At 39.9% G+C, this 19651-nt stretch overlaps 1 protein-coding gene across 2 annotated transcripts; it reads left to right on the forward strand.

The window, feature by feature from the left end:
- Window positions 1–527: 527 nt before the first annotated feature.
- slc43a1a (solute carrier family 43 member 1a) lies at window positions 528–19576 on the forward strand. 2 transcript variants are annotated; one of them, XM_068325044.1, is made up of 15 exons: window positions 528–772; window positions 4659–4817; window positions 5688–5883; window positions 6258–6313; window positions 8333–8409; window positions 13473–13565; window positions 14511–14644; window positions 14754–14869; window positions 15098–15244; window positions 15351–15386; window positions 15474–15609; window positions 15708–15837; window positions 15962–16035; window positions 16382–16505; window positions 17163–19576. In XM_068325044.1, the coding sequence occupies exons 2-15, from the start codon at window positions 4664–4666 to the stop codon at window positions 17358–17360; spliced, it is 1671 nt and encodes a 556-aa protein (XP_068181145.1). In that variant the 5' UTR covers window positions 528–772; window positions 4659–4663; the 3' UTR covers window positions 17361–19576. The 2 variants fall into 2 exon arrangements, with proteins under 2 accessions (XP_068181145.1, XP_068181144.1); XM_068325043.1 differs by having other exon boundaries at window positions 529–772; window positions 4656–4817.
- The last annotated feature ends 75 nt before the right edge of the window (window positions 19577–19651 follow it).

Raw genomic sequence — 19651 nt, forward strand, 5'->3', positions numbered from 1 at the left:
AATTGAATAGATTGTTTTATATGTATGAAGTTGGTAGTTCTATTCATACGCTGAATTAGAAAATATATCCCTACTTCATCTGAGATCCTCCTATAATATACATTTATTCACCCCTTTTATTCATTGAAGTTATATTTATTGAATAAAATTTCCTTATATGAAACAGTCTGAATTTTGTTTAGCGATTGTAATGTAAAATATAGTTCATTATTATGTTAAAAATTGATTTTGCTTTGTTATGAATGTCTACACGGCAACGTTCAGTTGGACAACATTATTATACAGTATGTGATGTAAACACGGAAATCCTAATTTCTAAGGAGCTGGTAGAATTAGATTTATTGTTATAAAGGCTCTGTTTAATGTAATAATGACATAGAATACAGCAACAACTTCTTATATAGCAGTTAGTTGGGGACTAATTTGCTTTATTTTAAGCGTGTCCCCTGCTGTGTGCTCCACGACGCGCAGTCACATTGAACTGAAGGCATTTGTTCCGCCGTTGGACAGAGAGCAGCAGGGTGGCGACTGAAGTCAAAAAGAGAAAGAGGGAGGGAAGTCAAATTAGGAAGATAAGGGGGGGGAGTCTAACGAAACCGGAGAGAGGAAATAACTGAGGCTCGCAGGAGGGGACGCAAAGAAAGAAAAGTTTATCTCAGACACAACGCAACTACTCAAGAAAAACAGCGGCGGCGTTTTAAAGCCTTTTTACACTCACTGACCAACAAAAAAAAGAAGACATTTTTCCTGATTTTTCAGACATACATCATAAGTAAGTGAGCCTAAATGGGTTTTTCTTCAAGTATGGCCTGTGTGATTGGTATTGTAATAACGCGTTGAGGCGGCATGGCGCGGCGGCTGGAGGAACCGGCTGCTCTGCGCGCTCACACGTGGCACAAAGTTGAGACTTCAACACCTAGAGACAAAAGACAGTCTGTGCGCACCCGGAGGTACATGTAAAATGGAGAAACATGCTGAATTTGGGCGTTCACAAAGTGGGTTTATTAAATAAATGATTAAATACGTTCGCCGTTGAGGGATTGGCCGGAATTTGGATGGATTAAGGAAGTTCTTATGTTATGGCGAGCAGTCAGTAAAAAAAAAAAAAAAAAGAAGCTTGATTTGTATGTTTTATCAATGAAAACATGATTTATGCTAAATGTTACTTGCTGTACACGGTGGCCGCAAATGCTTGAGGTTCGGTGAGATAAAACATGTTTCCATTGATGACAGACATTAACGCCAGGTTGCAGAGACATTCATGTGATTTTAATGACAAAGAAACTACCAAGCGTTCCTTCAGAACCCGTTTGTGCGGTAGGGTTGATTAATTACACTCAGAAATTTAAAGACAAGATGACACTGATTTTATTAATAGATTAACAAAAGTGCTAAGACTTATCATGCTGCCTCTAATAAACTGTCTTAAAAATCATTACCGCGACTCGTGCTATATTATTTATCAAAATATTTATTAATATACAAACATATGACATAAAACACCGAAAAACAGCAAATACTCACACTGTCATATCTGCTTCTTTTTTTTTTCCTCTCTGAAATTACTCAGAAGTATTGTTAACCACAATCAAATTGGTTTGTGATGAGCATTCGTTCCCAGCAGAACGTTTTAAATTCTCAATTCGATTTCTGTGTACAGTATGTGTTTTCTCGGTTCTTTCTGCCTTCTTCACCTTAGTAGGTGAATGAAACCAGTGACATACCCATCAGTTCTAGGCCTGGTCTTAAGGTTCGTCTGAAAATTCCGTCATTACGGACAACACGTGAACGCAGCACCAGACACGCACCGGAGCGGGTCCCTGAAGCGGCCCCCCAGCCGTGCAGGTAACCGGACCCCGAGCTGAGGTCATGCACGACCGGCCGACAGCTGCTGACCAGCCGGGTAGTTGCGTTTTTTTTTTGTGCTCTTCAGGGAGCACAGGCCCCTAGTGTGCGTAATTTATTTTCTTGGAAACTTGTGAGAATGAAGAGTTTTTCCTGCGGTTCTTTATGTCCTGCAGAGGTGGATAAACAAGGTTGTTTAAGGTCAGAAATACCCTAACCAGGGGTGGGTTGAAGGAACAGCTGACAGACTCAAAAGAAAACAGGACGGGTGAACTTGTCAAATCTCATTTCCAATACAGAGTTGATTAAAAAGTTTCTTTTTTATTAAAGAAATAAAATATATGGGCAAAATTTTTATGACCCATTCCAACACACCAAAACTGTCTTTTCTGTAGTAGTAAGTCTTGTCGACATTGCATCATTCAGCTGCTGGTGAGCAGGTAGTTCCTATTTCAGGAAGCGGCTTCCATATTTGGAAATGCTGCCGCACACACCTCACCTGCTTTCCCGCCATGCACACACAGACGCACGTTGCACAGTTCCATGACACCGGATCCCAAGTGCCTGCCCACCTCCTTCAGTTCTAGCTGGTCTTTGTTGTTTCCTACTGGGCGTACCACGTGTCATGTGCTGGTCGTCACTGAGTTTTTGTCGTTATCTTGTCCCCTTGTTTGTTATAAGGTCAGCCATAGGAAAGCTGAACTGACAAAGGCAGTGTGATAAGAACTTGCGTGACTCCCTATGTTTTTCACACATCACACTCATGATCATATAGCACACACTGAAATGCAACCTCCACTTACACACACACAAGCTGTTTTCCTGACACCAGGATTCCATGTTGTTTTCATGCCATGTTTGGTTTTTTCTGTGTTGCAGCCACAGCAGCGTAAATCTGATCCATGTGACGGCGGTTCTCCATACTTAGGACTTTAATGGAGTGTCTGTTTTTTATCAAAAGGCTCTTCTGTCTGCTTGTTCCGTTAGTTTAAAACATCGACAAACCAGTCAGAGCTTTGGCATTCTTGCGACTATGAAGGGCACCGCACTGAAACCAGCTCTCCACGTGATGCTAACTTAGTTGGTCAAGCCGACAGGATTGATGGTTTAACAGAGACACGGACAACATTTTGACTTTATGCCTGCTTTAACACCATTTTAGTAATATTAATAATTAATGATTGAAAATATCTACTTAAAAATCTCTGAATCCAAATCGTGCGTTTGGGTCTTGGTATTCGGAGAAAGTCGATGAAAGGCGTCGCAGTTTCGGATTTGTTAAAGTGATGCACGGTGCTGACAAGACTGCGTCAATTATAAACATTCGATCAGGGTGTCAGGATCACTTTACTATAATTTTTTTTAAATTAAATCATGCTTGATATTCTGTGACTATATATGGATTATGTGATAGGAAGGAGGAGCTCTCATAGGTTAACTCATGATGTGTTGAAGTACTTCTTCAGCAGAACATTTTGTCTACTGAACGTCTGTCATGCGTTCGATGAGTTAATTTCAAGAGCATATATTTTCCCTAATGCCGTCATTATCCAAGAATGTACTGTCGTCTTTTGGTTTTTTAAAGTTTTCTTTTTTCGGGGGACACACACGTCTCCATTATCTTCTTCCCTGTCCATGCGCTCCTGCTCTAAAGAGTCAATTTGTGGGCCACACATTTAAAAGCCTGCATGGCCGTTGTCTTGCTCTCTCAATTGGGGGGTGGTTTGTGTGTTATGGAAGGGTTTTCAGATGGGGGTGTGGGTTACATTGAAAGCCTCCCTTTTCAAATATTCTTTGAGCACAAAGGCGGTCCGCTGTGCGACGGATAATCACATTATTTGCACTTCTCTTGAGTGCATACACTGAGACAAATCGGTTCCTTTTGATCCACCGCTGACTAGTAGAACATGTGAAGCAGAAATGCCTTCAAGATGGACTACTGTATAGACACTTCCTGCTTGATCTGTTCCTTTACGCTTCTCGGTTTCGGAAATGGAAAAGCCGATTATATTTTGATCCTTGTTAGTTCATCCCCAGTGTGTGAACCTGTCATGATGAGCCAATGGCATTCCAGGTGTCAGTGACTTGTGCCAGAGTTTATGGCGATCGATGTCCTGTTTGTTGTGTGTGTTTAAAAACCGTCCAGGTGGTCATGACCAACTTGATTTTTTTTTAATTCAGTTTGTGTACTTTTGTTTTCTTGAAAGCAGATTCATCACTATTGACCCATTAATTCCAGTGAGATAAACGAGATAAACCCAAATCCAAGCTGTGGCTTCACTGAAAGACTCCTGGACTCCCAACAGGACTTTGGCTCTGCTTTTGAATGCTAATGTCGCCTTTTAAACATGTTAATTTGCAGAACAAAAGTGTTTAGTATTGTTTCCACAGCTGAAAACCCAGGGGAAATAGCTGCTTTATTTACAGCACAGTGGGAGGATAGGTGAGGACAATAACATTGTAGGTGTCAGGAATGGGATTTACAAAACAGTGAGGAGCCACATGGGCGCTCTTTAGTCAGACCGGGAGACAAAAAGTCCTGTCTTTTCTTGAGGGACCCCCATCAAGTCTCCAGTGTGAAGTAAACACTGAATTGTCACTGAGGGGAGAAGAAGGTGCTATTTTATAAACCCTACTGTGACCAGGTGTCTGGGAGATAAATTCAAGGGAACATTTGATCTAAATTATCCTGATCCAGTCATGCTGTTTGGAAACCAATTTTTGTCATTTGATTAATTGGTTGATTGTTTTCTTTCCCATCATCTTTGTCTTTCTCTTCCTGCTACCGTCCCTCCTTGTTGCCCCTCCAGCAGCAGCGATGGCGCCCACTCTTCTCCAGGCCTACAGAAGGCGATGGTTTATGGCGGTGACTGCTGTGATTGAAAACCTGCTGTGTTCGGCCGTGCTGCTGGGCTGGGGGTCGCTGCTCATCATGCTGAAGAAGGAAGGCTTCTACTCCCACCTGTGCTCAGGTGAAGTCAGCAGCTCTGAATCACATACCTGTAATGTGTACTTTGTTTGTCTTAACAGTTTATTTTAATACTATCTTTAAACACTTTCAGTGTCAATATTTGGATCATTTTCTGTTTAAATTTTGTTTTCACTGCCATATTTTAAGGCTTTTGTCCCCGCTTTAACTGAGAAATCCATAATGATGAGGGCATGAAGCAGCTTTTTAAAAAAAACAAAACGAAAAAAAACCCCAGTGTTGGAACAGTGGTTCCTGTCTTTGGTAATGATTTCCACACATTGGGTTGCATACATCTTCTGCCGTAAACAATGAGTACAGAAATTAATGAAATATTGAGACAGAAATAATAATTTTCTTTTAAAAGGATGAGTATCGCTATGAAAGATTTTGTGTAGATGTTTTTTTCTTGTCCCTTTTCTTTCCTGGGCTTTATTCACATTATGAAATTCATCTGTCACTTCTGTTACTCAGATCATTTTTGGCTTTCTACATTCATAGTTATGTGGCTGATGTCTATTTTTAATGTGAACCCATCTGTTCTTAGAGAGGGCAGTCCTTACTGATAAAGGCGTCATATGTGTGGGACAGCTTTTAGTATTCAAACTGAAATGGTGACTGTATGAACTCCAGGGCGGCACGTGAAAGTGACTAAAAATTTATTCCACAAAGGTGTCTTTTCCTTTTTTTTTTTTGTTCTTCTTCTTTTAAAAAAAAAAATATTTACACAACCCTGAAATAATCAGATTTGTTTCACAACAAAGCAGAAAATCTGAATTCTTTTCAGCCTGGTAATGAATATGTCACCCTAATCATCAGTTGTACAAAGACTGCTAATTTTAATCAATCACTTCTCAAATGAATTCTCCCACAGAAAACAATTCTGTGGCTGTGAATCTGGCCAATTCATCCTCCGGTGAGGAGGTAGAGGAGTGGCTTAGCTGCGTGGACCAGGAGGAGATGTTGAATCTTGGCTTCACCATCGGCTCCTTCCTACTCAGTGCTACTACACTGCCCCTCGGTATCCTGATGGACAAGTTTGGGCCGCGCCCTATTCGCCTGGTGGGCAGGTAATGTTTGCTGTAACTAGTGAGAGTCTAAACTACAACTGACAACGTAGTGCAAACAAAAAAGACAGGAAGATGCATTCCCAAAGTGGGAGGAGGGTGGTGTGCCACTCACTTGTTTATAATGAAATAAGGTGTGTCTGCATTCCATAGTATGTTCTCACATTCATTCTCAATGGGTGTGGAGATAAGCTTCTCCTGCGTAGACACACACATACTGACACAATTGCACTCATTAATGATCCACATCATTATATGGTACCTGTGACGTTTTCAGCATGCAAACATGTGATATGTATATCTCTATATATACTGTAGATATTATATATACATTTATAGTATGTAAGAAATTAAGACATCCTTTTTTTTTGTTACAGCTCATGTTTCAGTCTTTCCTGTGTTATGATGGCTGTGTCTGCCTATGACCCTGGTGGTGAGTTCAGATTTACTTGCTGGATAATAACTAATCTTGCCACTATGTGGGATGGAATCAAAAACATACAACTTAGGCAATTGATTACACTAAATTGTCCATAAGTGTGAATGTGAGATTGCATGAGACTGACCTGCAAGGTGTATAAGCAGCTGAAGACGAGGTGATTGCAGTCATCACGTCTTCAGTTGGATGGATGGGTGGATGGATGGATGGATACCACCTGACATGAACTAACACGATGAATCAGGTGTTCAATTAATGTCACATCAAGTTCAGTCAGCCACACAAACTATGAAGTCAAAGTGTTTGTGTGTATGCGTGTTCTTATAGATTTTCTTTATTCCATAGTGTTTATAGACATACATTATGCGGGTGTTTCACGTGCTGTATTGTGCAAACATTTCAGCGACGTGCTGAAAGATAAGTCGGAAGTATCATCATAAGGCAAAACAGAACTTTGTTGATGTTAGTGACGATGCTGACCTTGAGACAGCATCAGGTCATGTATGTCAAACTACAAAGGCAACAACCACTAAGCCAGCTAATCCTATCACCAAGCAGATCACCATTGTGTAGGCATTATCTGAAAGGCTTCAGGTGACTCGTCATACCAGCCACGCTTGGTTGGGATTGTCATAAACTGTACAGTAGTGAAAGTGAAGCTCTTAGAATGAACTACAGTAGTACTCGCAAGTTAAAGAACTCATAACTCAAACAAGTTTTCCCCATTTAAAATAACTAAAATCACTTTAATCTGCACTAGCCTTGTGAAAAAGCCCAAAACCCATAAATTATGAAAAAAAACCAAACACATTTTTTTTATCAACCAATAAAAATGATTACTTAACCTGTGCATAAGTAATTATATATGCTACATTACAATGATAAGTTATGAAAAGAAACACAAGACTTACGAGCTATTTCTTTACTCCCCCAAAAAGAACGCGATGTGGTCTCAGCTGATCTTGTATCCGTCCGCCAAACAGATATTGTGTCCTGAAGCACGGCCCATGTCATGGATTTTCACTCGTTTACCGAATAAAAATATGGACAGAGCAACGACACAACGCAGACCTGAAGACAATACGTAGGTCTTGTCGTGCTTCAGTCAAATGAAATGTCATTTGACTGTATACTGCTGTTCAGAATGCAAACAAGACACCATAGTGTGATTTAATGATTTACATATGTATCAAGCAGCACTTCATAAATATTCACAAAATACTATGTTTCAGTTGTCATTTACCTTCCCTGTTGTCTGTTTTATCCTGTTAGCTATGTTAAAGGAGCTCCTGATGCACTTGTACGTTTATAACCAGTTTACAAAACCATAGTGAGGTGCTTTATGCTAGTCTTTCCTGCCATTTGCACCAAGTGTATAAGGAACAAATAAAGGCAGACGCAAAACAAAACGCAAATTATTTTATTCACTTTTTGCACTGTCATGACTTTTACCCAACTTGATGAGTTTTACTGACAATGATAAAGGCAGGGAAATATAATGTGATAAAACAGGTTATGAGTAATGAATGGCTTCATTACTGCTGCATGTCAGCCCACAATGTGTGGTCTGCCAAGATAACAAAACTGGACAGACACATTTTGTTTATTTTTGTAATTAAATCAATCGAAAAATGTGAATAATGGCTTATTACCATTCTCGCTGCGTACCAGTCCACATTTGTCATCTTTGCAGACCAGACTGCACTGTAAACACCAAAAAATAACTAGCATAAGATCATTTATTATTTTACTTACTGCAACATGTTTGTTGAACACCAACTGCAACTTCAACATGCATGGAAAAATTCAACTGATTATTACAGCTCAACATTTACAAAAAATAAAGAATACATTTTTATTGTAAATCACTTAAGAAAAAGTAACCAAGACCATTTGAATATCAGGCAACAGGATTACATCATCTTCATGTAAAAAACCTGTGAGCGCTTGAAGATACATTTATCTCAGAGTAGATTTTTGTATTAATGTCGATATATTTCTTTTCCTCTGCAGTCCTATCAGCGCTTATTTTCTTGGCTCTCTCCCTGAATGGTTTTGGAGGCATCTGCCTGACCTTCACCTCTCTCACGGTGAGTCACACAACCAAATGGAAATGGATTTATTCTGACTAAAAAAAAAACACCAGTGCTATGCATAAATATAATGCTAATATCCCCGCAATGAGCTGGCGACGTACCTCACCCATAGCTGGCGGGAATAGGTTCAACAGACTCGTGACCCTCAAGGCAGATTAATGTTTCGTCTTCAAGAAAATGGATAGATGGGTTCTGCTAATATTACATCATAGATGCTCTGGCTACAGCTAACGTTCCATATCTGTGTGTGAACAGTTACCGCTGGGCTTCCTGTCTTCATGATACATTCATGATTCTTTTTTTCTCAAAGTGTAGTCATTTACAAATAGTCAAGAAACTGTCAGCTTGTTAGCAGAATCTTTGTGTGTTTCTTGTTTAACTGCTGTGAGAAAACAAAACAAACCCTCTTCTATTGATGAAGGAAGAGGAAGAGGAAGAGCACTAAACTCAACGGTTGACAACGGTTCAGGAAAGTAGTTGTGTTTCCTGCACATCTTGTACCAGATGGTCATCTCTGGCCTCTACTGATAACTTTCAGCTATGTACTGAATGAGTCTCCTCACCGCCTGCAACACCGACTCCAACCAAGTCACGCGTATGTAGTATGTTTAAAGCTGTCTAACAGGACAAACTGCATTGTGAATTGGAAGACATTTACAAAAAACAAATGACAGTATTTGGTTAGTGAAGAAAACTAAAGCCATGAGTGAATAAAGCCATCTGAAACATCAGCATTTGTAACGCTTATGTTCTACCATCTTTTAATACAGTAGTATGGCAGGTAAATTACAAAAGCTGTCTGCTTTGGGTTGTCACCTATTAGGACTAATGTACTCTATGTTTCTTTAACACCTGAGCAGGAAAGTTTTCCTAGCCAACAGTGTCGGCGTGTTTTAGACCACATGTCTATCTCTGCTCAGGACATCGTGTCTTGTGACTGGAAGCTTTGTTTGTTGACGGTCATGTCAGGCGTGTGTATTTGTGTGTGATGTGACAGCTGGTACCTACATCACGAAGTGCTTTATTAGTGACTCTGGTGTCCCGGCAAGTATGTAGGTTTGTCCTGTGCGTCAGTACTGTGTGTGTGTGTGTGTGTTCATTTTCAACTGAGCTCACATGACTCCTCTCAGGCAGAAAGTTTCCAATTTTCTTTTCAGCCAATAACAGCCTCCCAATGACCACACACCCTCCCTAACAGTTTGCCAGCTCACTGCTTTACCAAACAGTCAAAGCTGCACATTCTCTCATCTCTACTGTTGCTTCCCATTTTCTCAGCTGTTTCTCAGCAGAGAGGAGGAAGCAGCACAGCATTGTTCAGCCACATGTTGATTAAACCCATGAAAATGTATTTAAAACTATAGTAAACATTCCAAAGATGGGTTTTCCTGACGCACCAGAAAACCAGAATGCTTCCTTTAGACCTGCAGGTGTTTAATTCACCATTCAGCTGATGGAGAGTTTTGGAGGCTGGAAGCTTGTTGGCCCTTTATACTCTTTTTAATTGTTTAATGCACCAAATTGCTCCTTTTAGTAGTTTAAAGACACTCAACTCCCCCAAGTTAACAAGATACACACAAAGACGAACTCCTCTTTCAACAGAATAATAATTTATCATGCGAAGTTGACACAAGCTGAACCAGAGACAAGAATCTGCTCATGTCAGAGGTAAACATCTAAAAGGGCTGACCTGGATTATGATCAAACACAAGCAGGTCAGCAGTTTTCTTAACACACTTAAGAATCCAGTAACTTGGACACACACACTGGGTCAGAGCTGAGGGGAAGCAGGGCATCAGACGAACCAAAAAATATTTTCACTAAAACAGGATCCAGTAATACAAATAAGTAATACAGTAGTTGTTACTATGTTTGATCATATTAACATACGTACAATGGAAGATTTAGAGCTGGCATATTTAGGTCAAATATTTTAGAGGATGTGGTTTCACCTCCATAGAGGTATGACAGTTAGAGCCTCTTATATATTTGCTCAAAAAAATATTTGCTCAAAAAATAGTGTTAACTCCAGGGAATTTGGCACGCTTTTCTGCAAGAAACATCAGAAGTGAAGACGAGCAGTCCGTGTGCAGCAAACATAGGTGGCAGGATTTGAGGAGGAGAGAAGGAGCCGCAGAGCCGGCCAGCTGTGGTTTAGGGATTCCTGCTGGGGTCTGCACAGAGAGAGGAGCTGCAGCTGTGGCCTGGGGAGATCAGTCAAACCACAAAAAAAGGTCCTCCCACTCTCTAACTTTTTCCTCATTTCTATCTTTGTTTATTTTTACACGCCTCTGTCTTTCTTTGTTCCACTCCTGTCCACTCTGGAGCCACTTTCTCCTCCTGCTCTTGTTCAGAGCTGCTTATTGAGCTATTATTTGGCCAGTTCTCTCACCCATTAAAGCCTTAATTAAACCCAGTGCCAAAGTCTTTCAACACATAAGTGAGTGAGCACGGCAGGAGGAGAGCCTGAGCCGATTAGTCGGGACAAGTGAATGACCAAAGCTTCATTTGTGCAGACACCAGTTGACCCTCATGGGCCTCCATACACGTGTTTCTGCCCTTGTCCCCCTGGTTGTGTTAACATGCTGTACATGTGCTGCTAGACCTTGTGTGAAGTATGTATTTTATGTAGGCCAGCCTGATCACAAGCGCCTGCTGCCTGCACATGCACACACGTCCCAAATTTCTTTGCTGTCCGCCTCGCACACCATTGGTCAGACAACAAAGCAAACAGCCTTTAGCTGACATCTCGCATGACTGAAATATCTCTACTTTAACGTTAGTAAGACATGCAAACTCCCTTTGTATGCTCAGAGGGCCCTCTCGCCCACACATCATAAACTTCACAGTCAGAGAGTCTAGTCTGTACATCACATGACCACAAACAAACTGTGAAGTATGTCGATTCTAGGAAACGCTGAATGAGGACGGGTGTTCTCCGGGATGTTTTCTTGTCTCTCTCCATCATCCTCTCTTGAACATCCTCAGGAAAACTTTTTTTCCTGTGTACCTGCCAAACTCATTGTTGTGTCAGCCTTTTAAATGACCTCTGGTTTCCTACTGCAACACTCACTAGTCTGCAAACAGTCACCACTGGCTAATCTCAAGGCCAACCCACATGCAAGTACACAAAAACATCGCAGAAAAGCTCCTTTCCAACTTTGCGTCTTTCTAGAGTCAAGAGCCATAAGCAGCTCTGCGAACATACATATGGGGTCATAAAGTTCTTTTATTAAGCCTTTATTATTTATCCTTTTTTATTTATTATTATTTAAGCTTTTATTTAGACCTATTTCACGAGTTCCAATCCACCGTCAATACAACTGAATTTTACAATGTAATTTTACAGCAAACCCATATAACACAACAGTATTTTCTGCGCTATAAGGTGAACTGGATTATAGGGAAAATTGAAGACTTTTAGGTGTGCCTTACAGTGTGGAAAATACTTTAATTTATTATCACAGGTTAATCAGAAAGACATCAGATTTCAGCAACATTTATCCCTTATCACCAGACTCTGATGTTCTCCAAGGCATCTTGTAGGGAATGATATGGTTTCCTGAAACCACAACTTAACTTGTCAATCTCTCTACAGCCACAGGAGGCTCTGATTCTGAAGCGTGACGCTAAATTGCATAGTTTGCTACAAACTGGCACAAGACACAAAAGAAAGAGCCTTTAGTAAGGAAAAGTCAGATTTTCCCATAGGAGTTGGTGGAGACTAAAACTGAATGATGAGAATTGTTTCGGAACTTTATTTAGCAGAGGCTGGATTTAGAACCCAACATAGATGATAGTGTTGCTCTGTGCTTGATGGCAGCTTCAAACAAGATTGCCTGTTTAACTTTAAGAGTGTAGTAACATCAAATCTCAATGTTTTTGCAGATTTTTTTTTGTTCCTCAAGAGGTCAAAAGAATCAGTTAATGCAGACTGAAGGAGCATTAATAGACCCTGAAATACTGTCGTGAAAAGACTTTGTACTCCTCACTCTTCAGGTTTTACATTTTTCATGCTTTTTTAATTAGTAAGTCCTAACCCTGTTTTCTTTGATCTCTCCAATGTGCAAGTATTCTCTTTCCAGTCACGCTACGTTCAGCATTCGTAGACTTGTAAAGATGCAAAGTCATAGCTGACGGAACAGTTTCATCAGTAATTGCTAAAAATAATTTATTGTGACTTGTCATCATGCAGTCTTGCCTTGATGAGAAGAGGGTACAGGGTGTGAACACTGACGCTGGTGAACTTGAAATAGAATAACAAACCTCTCATGTAAAACAGTTAAAATCCCACACATGTGATTCCTGGTATGTGATCTAATCGTTATTGACCGATTTAAAACTCTAATCAAAGGACGCTGGGTGTGCTGACAGCACAATAGGTCATTGTTATGTTCACTAAGCTTCTTACTACTGTAAATAGGTCGACCTAATATATGACGTGTTAGTGCCTGGTGCCTGCCATCTTGTCCCCTTCGCTGTTCGTCATGCATGCCCCCATGCTGGGTCCACTGACCCCTCTGGAGGGCATGGAGTGCTGGCTATGGATCGGCCTGGCCATTCTTAATCCTATCTCAAAAGAATATGCTGAAACAGCAAGAATAAACTGCCCTGAACCATGGGGTCGGGACCCAACTGGGCTATGACTTTTTTTTTTTTTTGTTTCCTCATGACATAGAAACTAACATTTTTTAATGAGTCCGCTCTGCAGGGAATCAGAAGTGTCAGTGAGTTCAAACGTTAGAGGCACAATTCAAGATGCCAGATTAGGAGGAACTTTCCCAGGCCAGTTCCCTCCATAGCAAAGCAGCAGTCTGCCCCCTGCTGGTCAAACGGAAGTATTTATTTAGTTTCAACCTGCACCAGCCCCTAATGGTCACATTATTTCTGATAATGATACGGATAATGATGACAACTAATTTGAATCACATTGAAATATGTTTTATATATTTGTATATTGCAAATTCAATTTTGTCTTTGTGGACAAATTATGTCGAGGTTGAGTTCATCTATAGTGTGCTTTGCATTACTTAATTATTTCTTTGTCTCTGTCCCTGCAGCTGCCCAACATGTTTGGGGCTCTGAGCTCCACCATAATGTCTCTGATGATTGGCTCCTATGCCTCATCTGCCGTCACCTTCCCAGGAGTCAAGGTATGCTTAAATGGCTGTACAGGTAGTCCTCAATCTACAAGCACAACTGATTCTGAGAAGCTGTTCACAAGCTGATTTGTTCGCAGGTCGTCATTTTTTAAATTTCAATCCATAATCACCATTTGAAGTTATTTAGATGCCAGAGCTACTCTAAATACAAGTGCTATTCCCTAAGACTTACCAGAAACAATTACAGTACTTAAAAACAACACATAGTAAAATAAAATACTGTAACTTTTACATTTGTACCTCTGTACCTCCAAATGTACAAATTGGTCGACCAATAGTTAAACAGTTCAGTTCAGCTGTCAACAAACTATTAATGTTTCCGGGCAGATATGGGTTCCTACCCAGTACAGTACGTCACTTACACTGGTCAACAATTTAAAAAAAAAAGAAATAACAGGCAACCCGCCCATAGTCTACATCGTTAGCTCTAACTTTGAACTCACCCAAATTTTTGGCGGTGTCGATGCTCGTGAACGTGCACATAAAGATATTGTGTGTTCATTCCCTGCTCAGACTTTTGCAGAGATGTGAATTAAAGAAGGAGGAAACGCTGCAGATGACTCTCCAACAGCAAGCCGACTGTTCACTTAGTCTTATATTTACTGAGTAATGTCGACAGGACATGTGAAATCTTTATTTTTTTTCCAATTAATTTTATACACAGTGCTTTAGTAATTCCCACAGGGATATTAGTAGCACACCTTAGTACACAGTTAGTCTGCAAATGTTACTCAAAGTAAATGTTTATTTTTTTTCTATCTGCTGGATATGTGAATATGCAAATGTTCCAACACACTCATCATCATAACCTCACTAAGAAACCATGTGTCTGTGTCCTGTGTTGTCCCGAAGAGGCTGAAAAACTACAACTTCAACACCTGCAAATTGATATAAAGTAATAACCAACATCTTCTTCCTTCTGTTTCTACATCTCAGCTGATCTATGATGCAGGAGTGTCCTTCCAGGTGATCATGTGGATGTGGGCAGGTCTTGCTGGAACTGTCTTTTTAAATTGTTTCATCAACTGGCCCAAAGAAGGGTTCCCAACCCCCGAAGAGGTGGACTACAGGTTAGTTAGTTAGTCGCTGACTCCCTACACAGGGAAACTGAGGCACCCAAATGTCTGTTGCTCCTTCACACCAGCCTCTATTTGTGTTTTGTCTCCTTACATATAACAGTGAACTCGGCTCACTTGAAGAGCTGCCTTCATCAGACCAGAGGGCTGCAGAGAGACTGAGTGAGAAAAATGGAGACGTGCAACACTCCACCGAGAAGCTTCCTGAGGCAGCCCCCAGTAAGCCGACAGACAGATATTTACTTATTTATGGATATTTATGGAATACATTAACAGGATGTGGTCAATTCTGCCAAAGAGGGATTTTGTTTCTTTTTGTTATGTTAAAAATCGTAAGGAAATAAAATGAGTCATTTACAACAATAGCTTTAAGACTCTATAAAACCAATCAAAAATATATGCTTTTGTCAATGTAGCTTTGGCAATTTATTCACATCACTCTCTCAGGCGCCGTTCCTTTCCGTCGGTCTGTGTTTTCTCCCATCTTCCTGTGGAGTCTGGTTACAATGGGGATGTCGCAGTTGCGGATCATATTCTTCATGGGGGCGATGAATAAGATGCTGGAGTTTCTTGTGACACATGGGGAAGAACATCGTGAGTGTCGATAGTTTAATGATATCCCAAAAAAATATGACTTTTTTTTAGAATTTATTTGACCCTGTCTGAAGCCTAACAGACTGCTTTTCTTTGGGTATTTCAGCATCTGAACAGCTGGTGATTGAAGCAGAAGAAAAAGGTGAGTGATGTGTTGATAAATCCTTTTATTTGTACATTTTTTGATTTGCTTGAAATAACTAGTTTGATTCAATCTATCCTCGATCAGTGGGTTTCTACTCATCCATCTTTGGCACGCTGCAACTGCTATGTCTGGTCACCTGCCCTCTGATCGGATACATCATGGACTGGAAGATGAAGGAGTGTGAAGAGGATAAGCCTACCCCTCCAGGCACAGTGCCGAGGTACATGCTGGGAGTCACAACTGTTTAATAGCACCAAAATCAACTTAATAGGCCGGTTCGGGACGTAATGCTCACCCATTGTGTATGTCCCCCTTCAGAAAGCTCAGTGGACCCAAAAGAGACAGTAAAATCCAGAAAGTGACCAACGCCATGAGAGCCTTCATTCTGACCAACCTGCTGCTGATTGCGTTTGGATGCTGCTGCCTCATTGACAGCCTGCCTCTACAGGTAGACCACACACACAGTTACACACACGTGACGGGAAGCAGACAGACAAAATGATGGTGAATCAAAAATCCCCAAACTCAAATCCACTGCTTTGTTTTTTTTCCCCACTTTTTTTCCTACTCAGATCTTGACCTTCATTCTGCACACCATGGTCCGAGGCTTCATCCACTCATGCTGTGGAGGCCTTTATGCTGCTGTGTGAGTTCTCCTATAATAATTCATGAGCCACAACAAAGGAAAATTGAATCAACACACTCACTACTTACAGACAGTGAATTAATTGTATAGAACTGTTCAACACATTCAGCTGATGACTCAATAATGACTATATTAAATCCAGTTTCTGTTCCCTCAATACTCACAGAACCTGTCATCATTCAGGGTTTGTAATTTATAATCCATTATTAAGACATGGTTTCCCATTTTAAATTCACACCACAGAAACCAGCATTTTACTTATGATGACATGTAACTTTTGTGTCTGTGGTTCACTGTCTTTTAATTCAATTTTGACTCTTGGTAACCGTCACTTTCTCTTGCACAGCTACCCGTCAAACCACTTTGGCACCCTGACAGGCCTCCAGTCCATGATCAGCGCTGTGATTGCTCTGCTGCAGCAGCCGCTCTTCATCGCCATGGTCGGGCCTCTGAAAGGAAATGCCTTCTGGGTGAGGATACACACTTTGTTTTCACGTTCTCAGTTCAATTTTATTTTCATAGCACTATTATCTATTTATATATATTTTTATAGAACCAATGTTGGCCGGGTTTCTTTGCGGAAGCAATAGCAGTTTTCTGAGAGCTGAACTCTTGAATGTTTTGCTATTTGATGTTAATTATTGGTTGAGTCAGCTGAGAAACTTAATGGAAATAAAACAAAGTAGTTCCAAATAATGTGACATTTTGGACTTATGATTACAAGGAAGTGCATCAATGTGTCATTCTTGTAAGTCCAGTGGAATACCTCAGTGGTTTATAAGGAGAAACTTCATTCAGCAGAGGTAGAGATATAAAAGTTACAATAAGGTACTGCAATATTTTATGTCATTATGTGTTGATTTTGGGTCCAGAATTGTTTCTTTTAAGTTATAAGGACTAGTACTTCTGTATTTAGACTAGTAATGACATTTAAATGACCTTGAATGGCAATTGTATAGATCGAAATGTAATAAACATTGACTTATGAACTATTCATCTTATGAACAAAATCCCTGAACCAGTTGTGCTTGTAGGTTCTGTACGTTCTTGTTGAGTCCAGAAAATATTGCTTACTGGCTCCAACTTTGACTTTCATTTATGACCTGTCTCATCTCATCGCCCTTTAGATAAACATTGGCCTGCTCATCTTCTCATTGGCTGGTTTCCTGTTGCCGGCGTACCTTTTCCACCACCGCAGACACCTGCTGAAGGAAAAGGAGGCCAAAGACAAACAAGCTGTAGCGCAGGAAATGGAGGCGCTCAACCACACCGAGGCTAACGGCTACAAACCTCACAGCAACGGCTTGGCTGCTGTGGAGGCTTAGACTAATTGTAGTAGATGTAGTGCAGATTTGCTTTTCTATGTGCCTTTCAAAAAAAAAAAACACCATCAGTAACTCATTCAAATGGATTTTGTTTTTAGACATTTTTTCTTTCTTTTGGACTGGTTTTCTGTCAGTGCTGATGCACTTTTCTCATCAATACAGCAATAATACAGAGGAAATAGATCAGATTCCGTATGGTTGTTAAGCCTCAGAATTAGACTTTGAGTTTTCTGTGATTTGGGGGAGAATTAGTCATCAACGTGTGCTGCTTTTTATTTATTCTGGTTTTCAATCAAAAAGCCAAATTGGTGTGATTTAAAGCCATTAATTACACTCAAACGCACACAGTCATATGCAGACATTCTGAGGGTCGAACTGCAGATATCACGGTACTTGAAATGCTGTTAGGTAGTTCTCAAAGATTATCATCCAATCCTTGCTGACACCAAATAACAGCATAAAGTTTTTAGGTAATAGAGACTTTATACTTGAGCATTGCTCATAAGTCACGTTAAATGAAGCAATTTCTTTGGCTAATGTGCTGTTGTTACTGCACTCACGTCCACATAAACAATTTTTTTTTTTAACATTTCTAGAACACTATTAATAGTTATCGAAGTAGCTATCTAAGATAAAGTATCTAAACACCACAATTTTTATACTAAGGAAGCTTTTGAGACATTTCTCTGATCACACACACACACGCGCACAGATAGCCTGGTTGTAGAGACATCACATCTACCTCTGCTTATTCTTACGTACTGTCTCTCTGCAACTGATCTCTGTACAAATATTTTTATGCGGAAAATCATCAGGAAATATTAGTAAATTAATTAGCACGTTGATCGTCATGTATCCCACTAATTTAGTACAAAATGAGTCCTTGTGGACTCATGCCCCTGTCTGGAATTTTTATATATAGGAAAAAAATATGAAAAGTCATAAGGAAAAATATAAATGACTATAAAAAATGTTGTCAGTGTTATGAGACACTTTGTTCTGCTTTAGGCGGAGAAATGAATTAGTGCGTGTATGATATGTATTTAAGTCCTGTTTTTATATTTTAGCTGCAGTAGCATTAAAAAGGGAAATGTTTGTGCCAGCAACAAAAAGTTATTCTGTAGTTTGTTAATTACAAGTGAAGTTAGGATGATACACTGTGTATTAAGCTGAAGTCCTTTTAGGTTTTAGGTCATATGTTGATTTTGGAAAAACATTTTTGTAAATAGAACTGATTAGTCTTGTATTCTAGTCCATATTTTGCTTTCTTTACTATATATGGGTGTATATAATAACTGATTTGCTGTGGAAGATACGGCTGTGGGTAAAATTGTTTTGTAAGTGAGCTCCCTGTTTGGATGCTCAACATCCCAGTATTGTTTAGATTGATGAAATCGTTTGTAATGTGTCTTTTTTTTTGACTGAATGCATTTCAGTTTCAAGACAGCTTTAGGTGTATTGATGTTTTTTGTTTGATGTATTGCTTTTCTCCATTCTAGTTCAATTTTTGGAATATTTGTTTTATCGCTTGAAGGAAATTGTTGTAATTTTGTGCCTTTGTTGCCATATTGGCTTTATTGCAAAAGATCAATGCCTCACCCAAAGGCCTTTCTCTGTAAACCAAAGCCATGTGTAGGGACCGCTAGCTTGCCGATGGTACTGCTCCTATCCTGTGGATAACATACTGGAGCGCAGCCACAGAGGTGTCTAATGCAGCTACGCATGATTCCCACAGCAAATGACCAGTTCCAGAATCAGTTTTCCTCACAACAGTCGATGCAGTTTGTTCTTTCTGATGCTGTACTTATGATAAGTATATTCCAATAACTTGGACTAAGGTCCAGCCAAGCATCCATCACTGTGTTGTTACCACATTTGCTGACCGTATTGGCATATCTCAAGTCCATCATACTTGCAATTTCAATAACTGACCTCTTTGTATCTCTAGTTAACATCTAGTCAAGCTTGCAAACAGCCGAAAGAAATTGAAGTGTTATGACTTTGTTGATGTATACCTTCATAAATGTGTACGAAGTTTAATCACCTTTAGCAAAAAAAAAAAAAATTTTCGTTGCTTAATGTGTATACTTTTGGCCTATGCAATAATTGCCCTTGGAGTGTAAGCGTTGGTTTTTTTGTTCAACCTATGCCTTTCTTTCATGAATTCAATCATTATATCCACCTTCAGAATTTCATAAATAAATATATGAATGTTAGCCAATTGTCCGACGGGTATTTCTTTTACCACCCAGCCCAACATTGGTCACAGTAAAATACCTCAGCATCACCTT

The sequence above is a fragment of the Antennarius striatus genome, chromosome 10 (genome assembly GCF_040054535.1).
Source record: "Antennarius striatus isolate MH-2024 chromosome 10, ASM4005453v1, whole genome shotgun sequence".
Lineage (NCBI taxonomy): Eukaryota > Metazoa > Chordata > Actinopteri > Lophiiformes > Antennariidae > Antennarius > Antennarius striatus.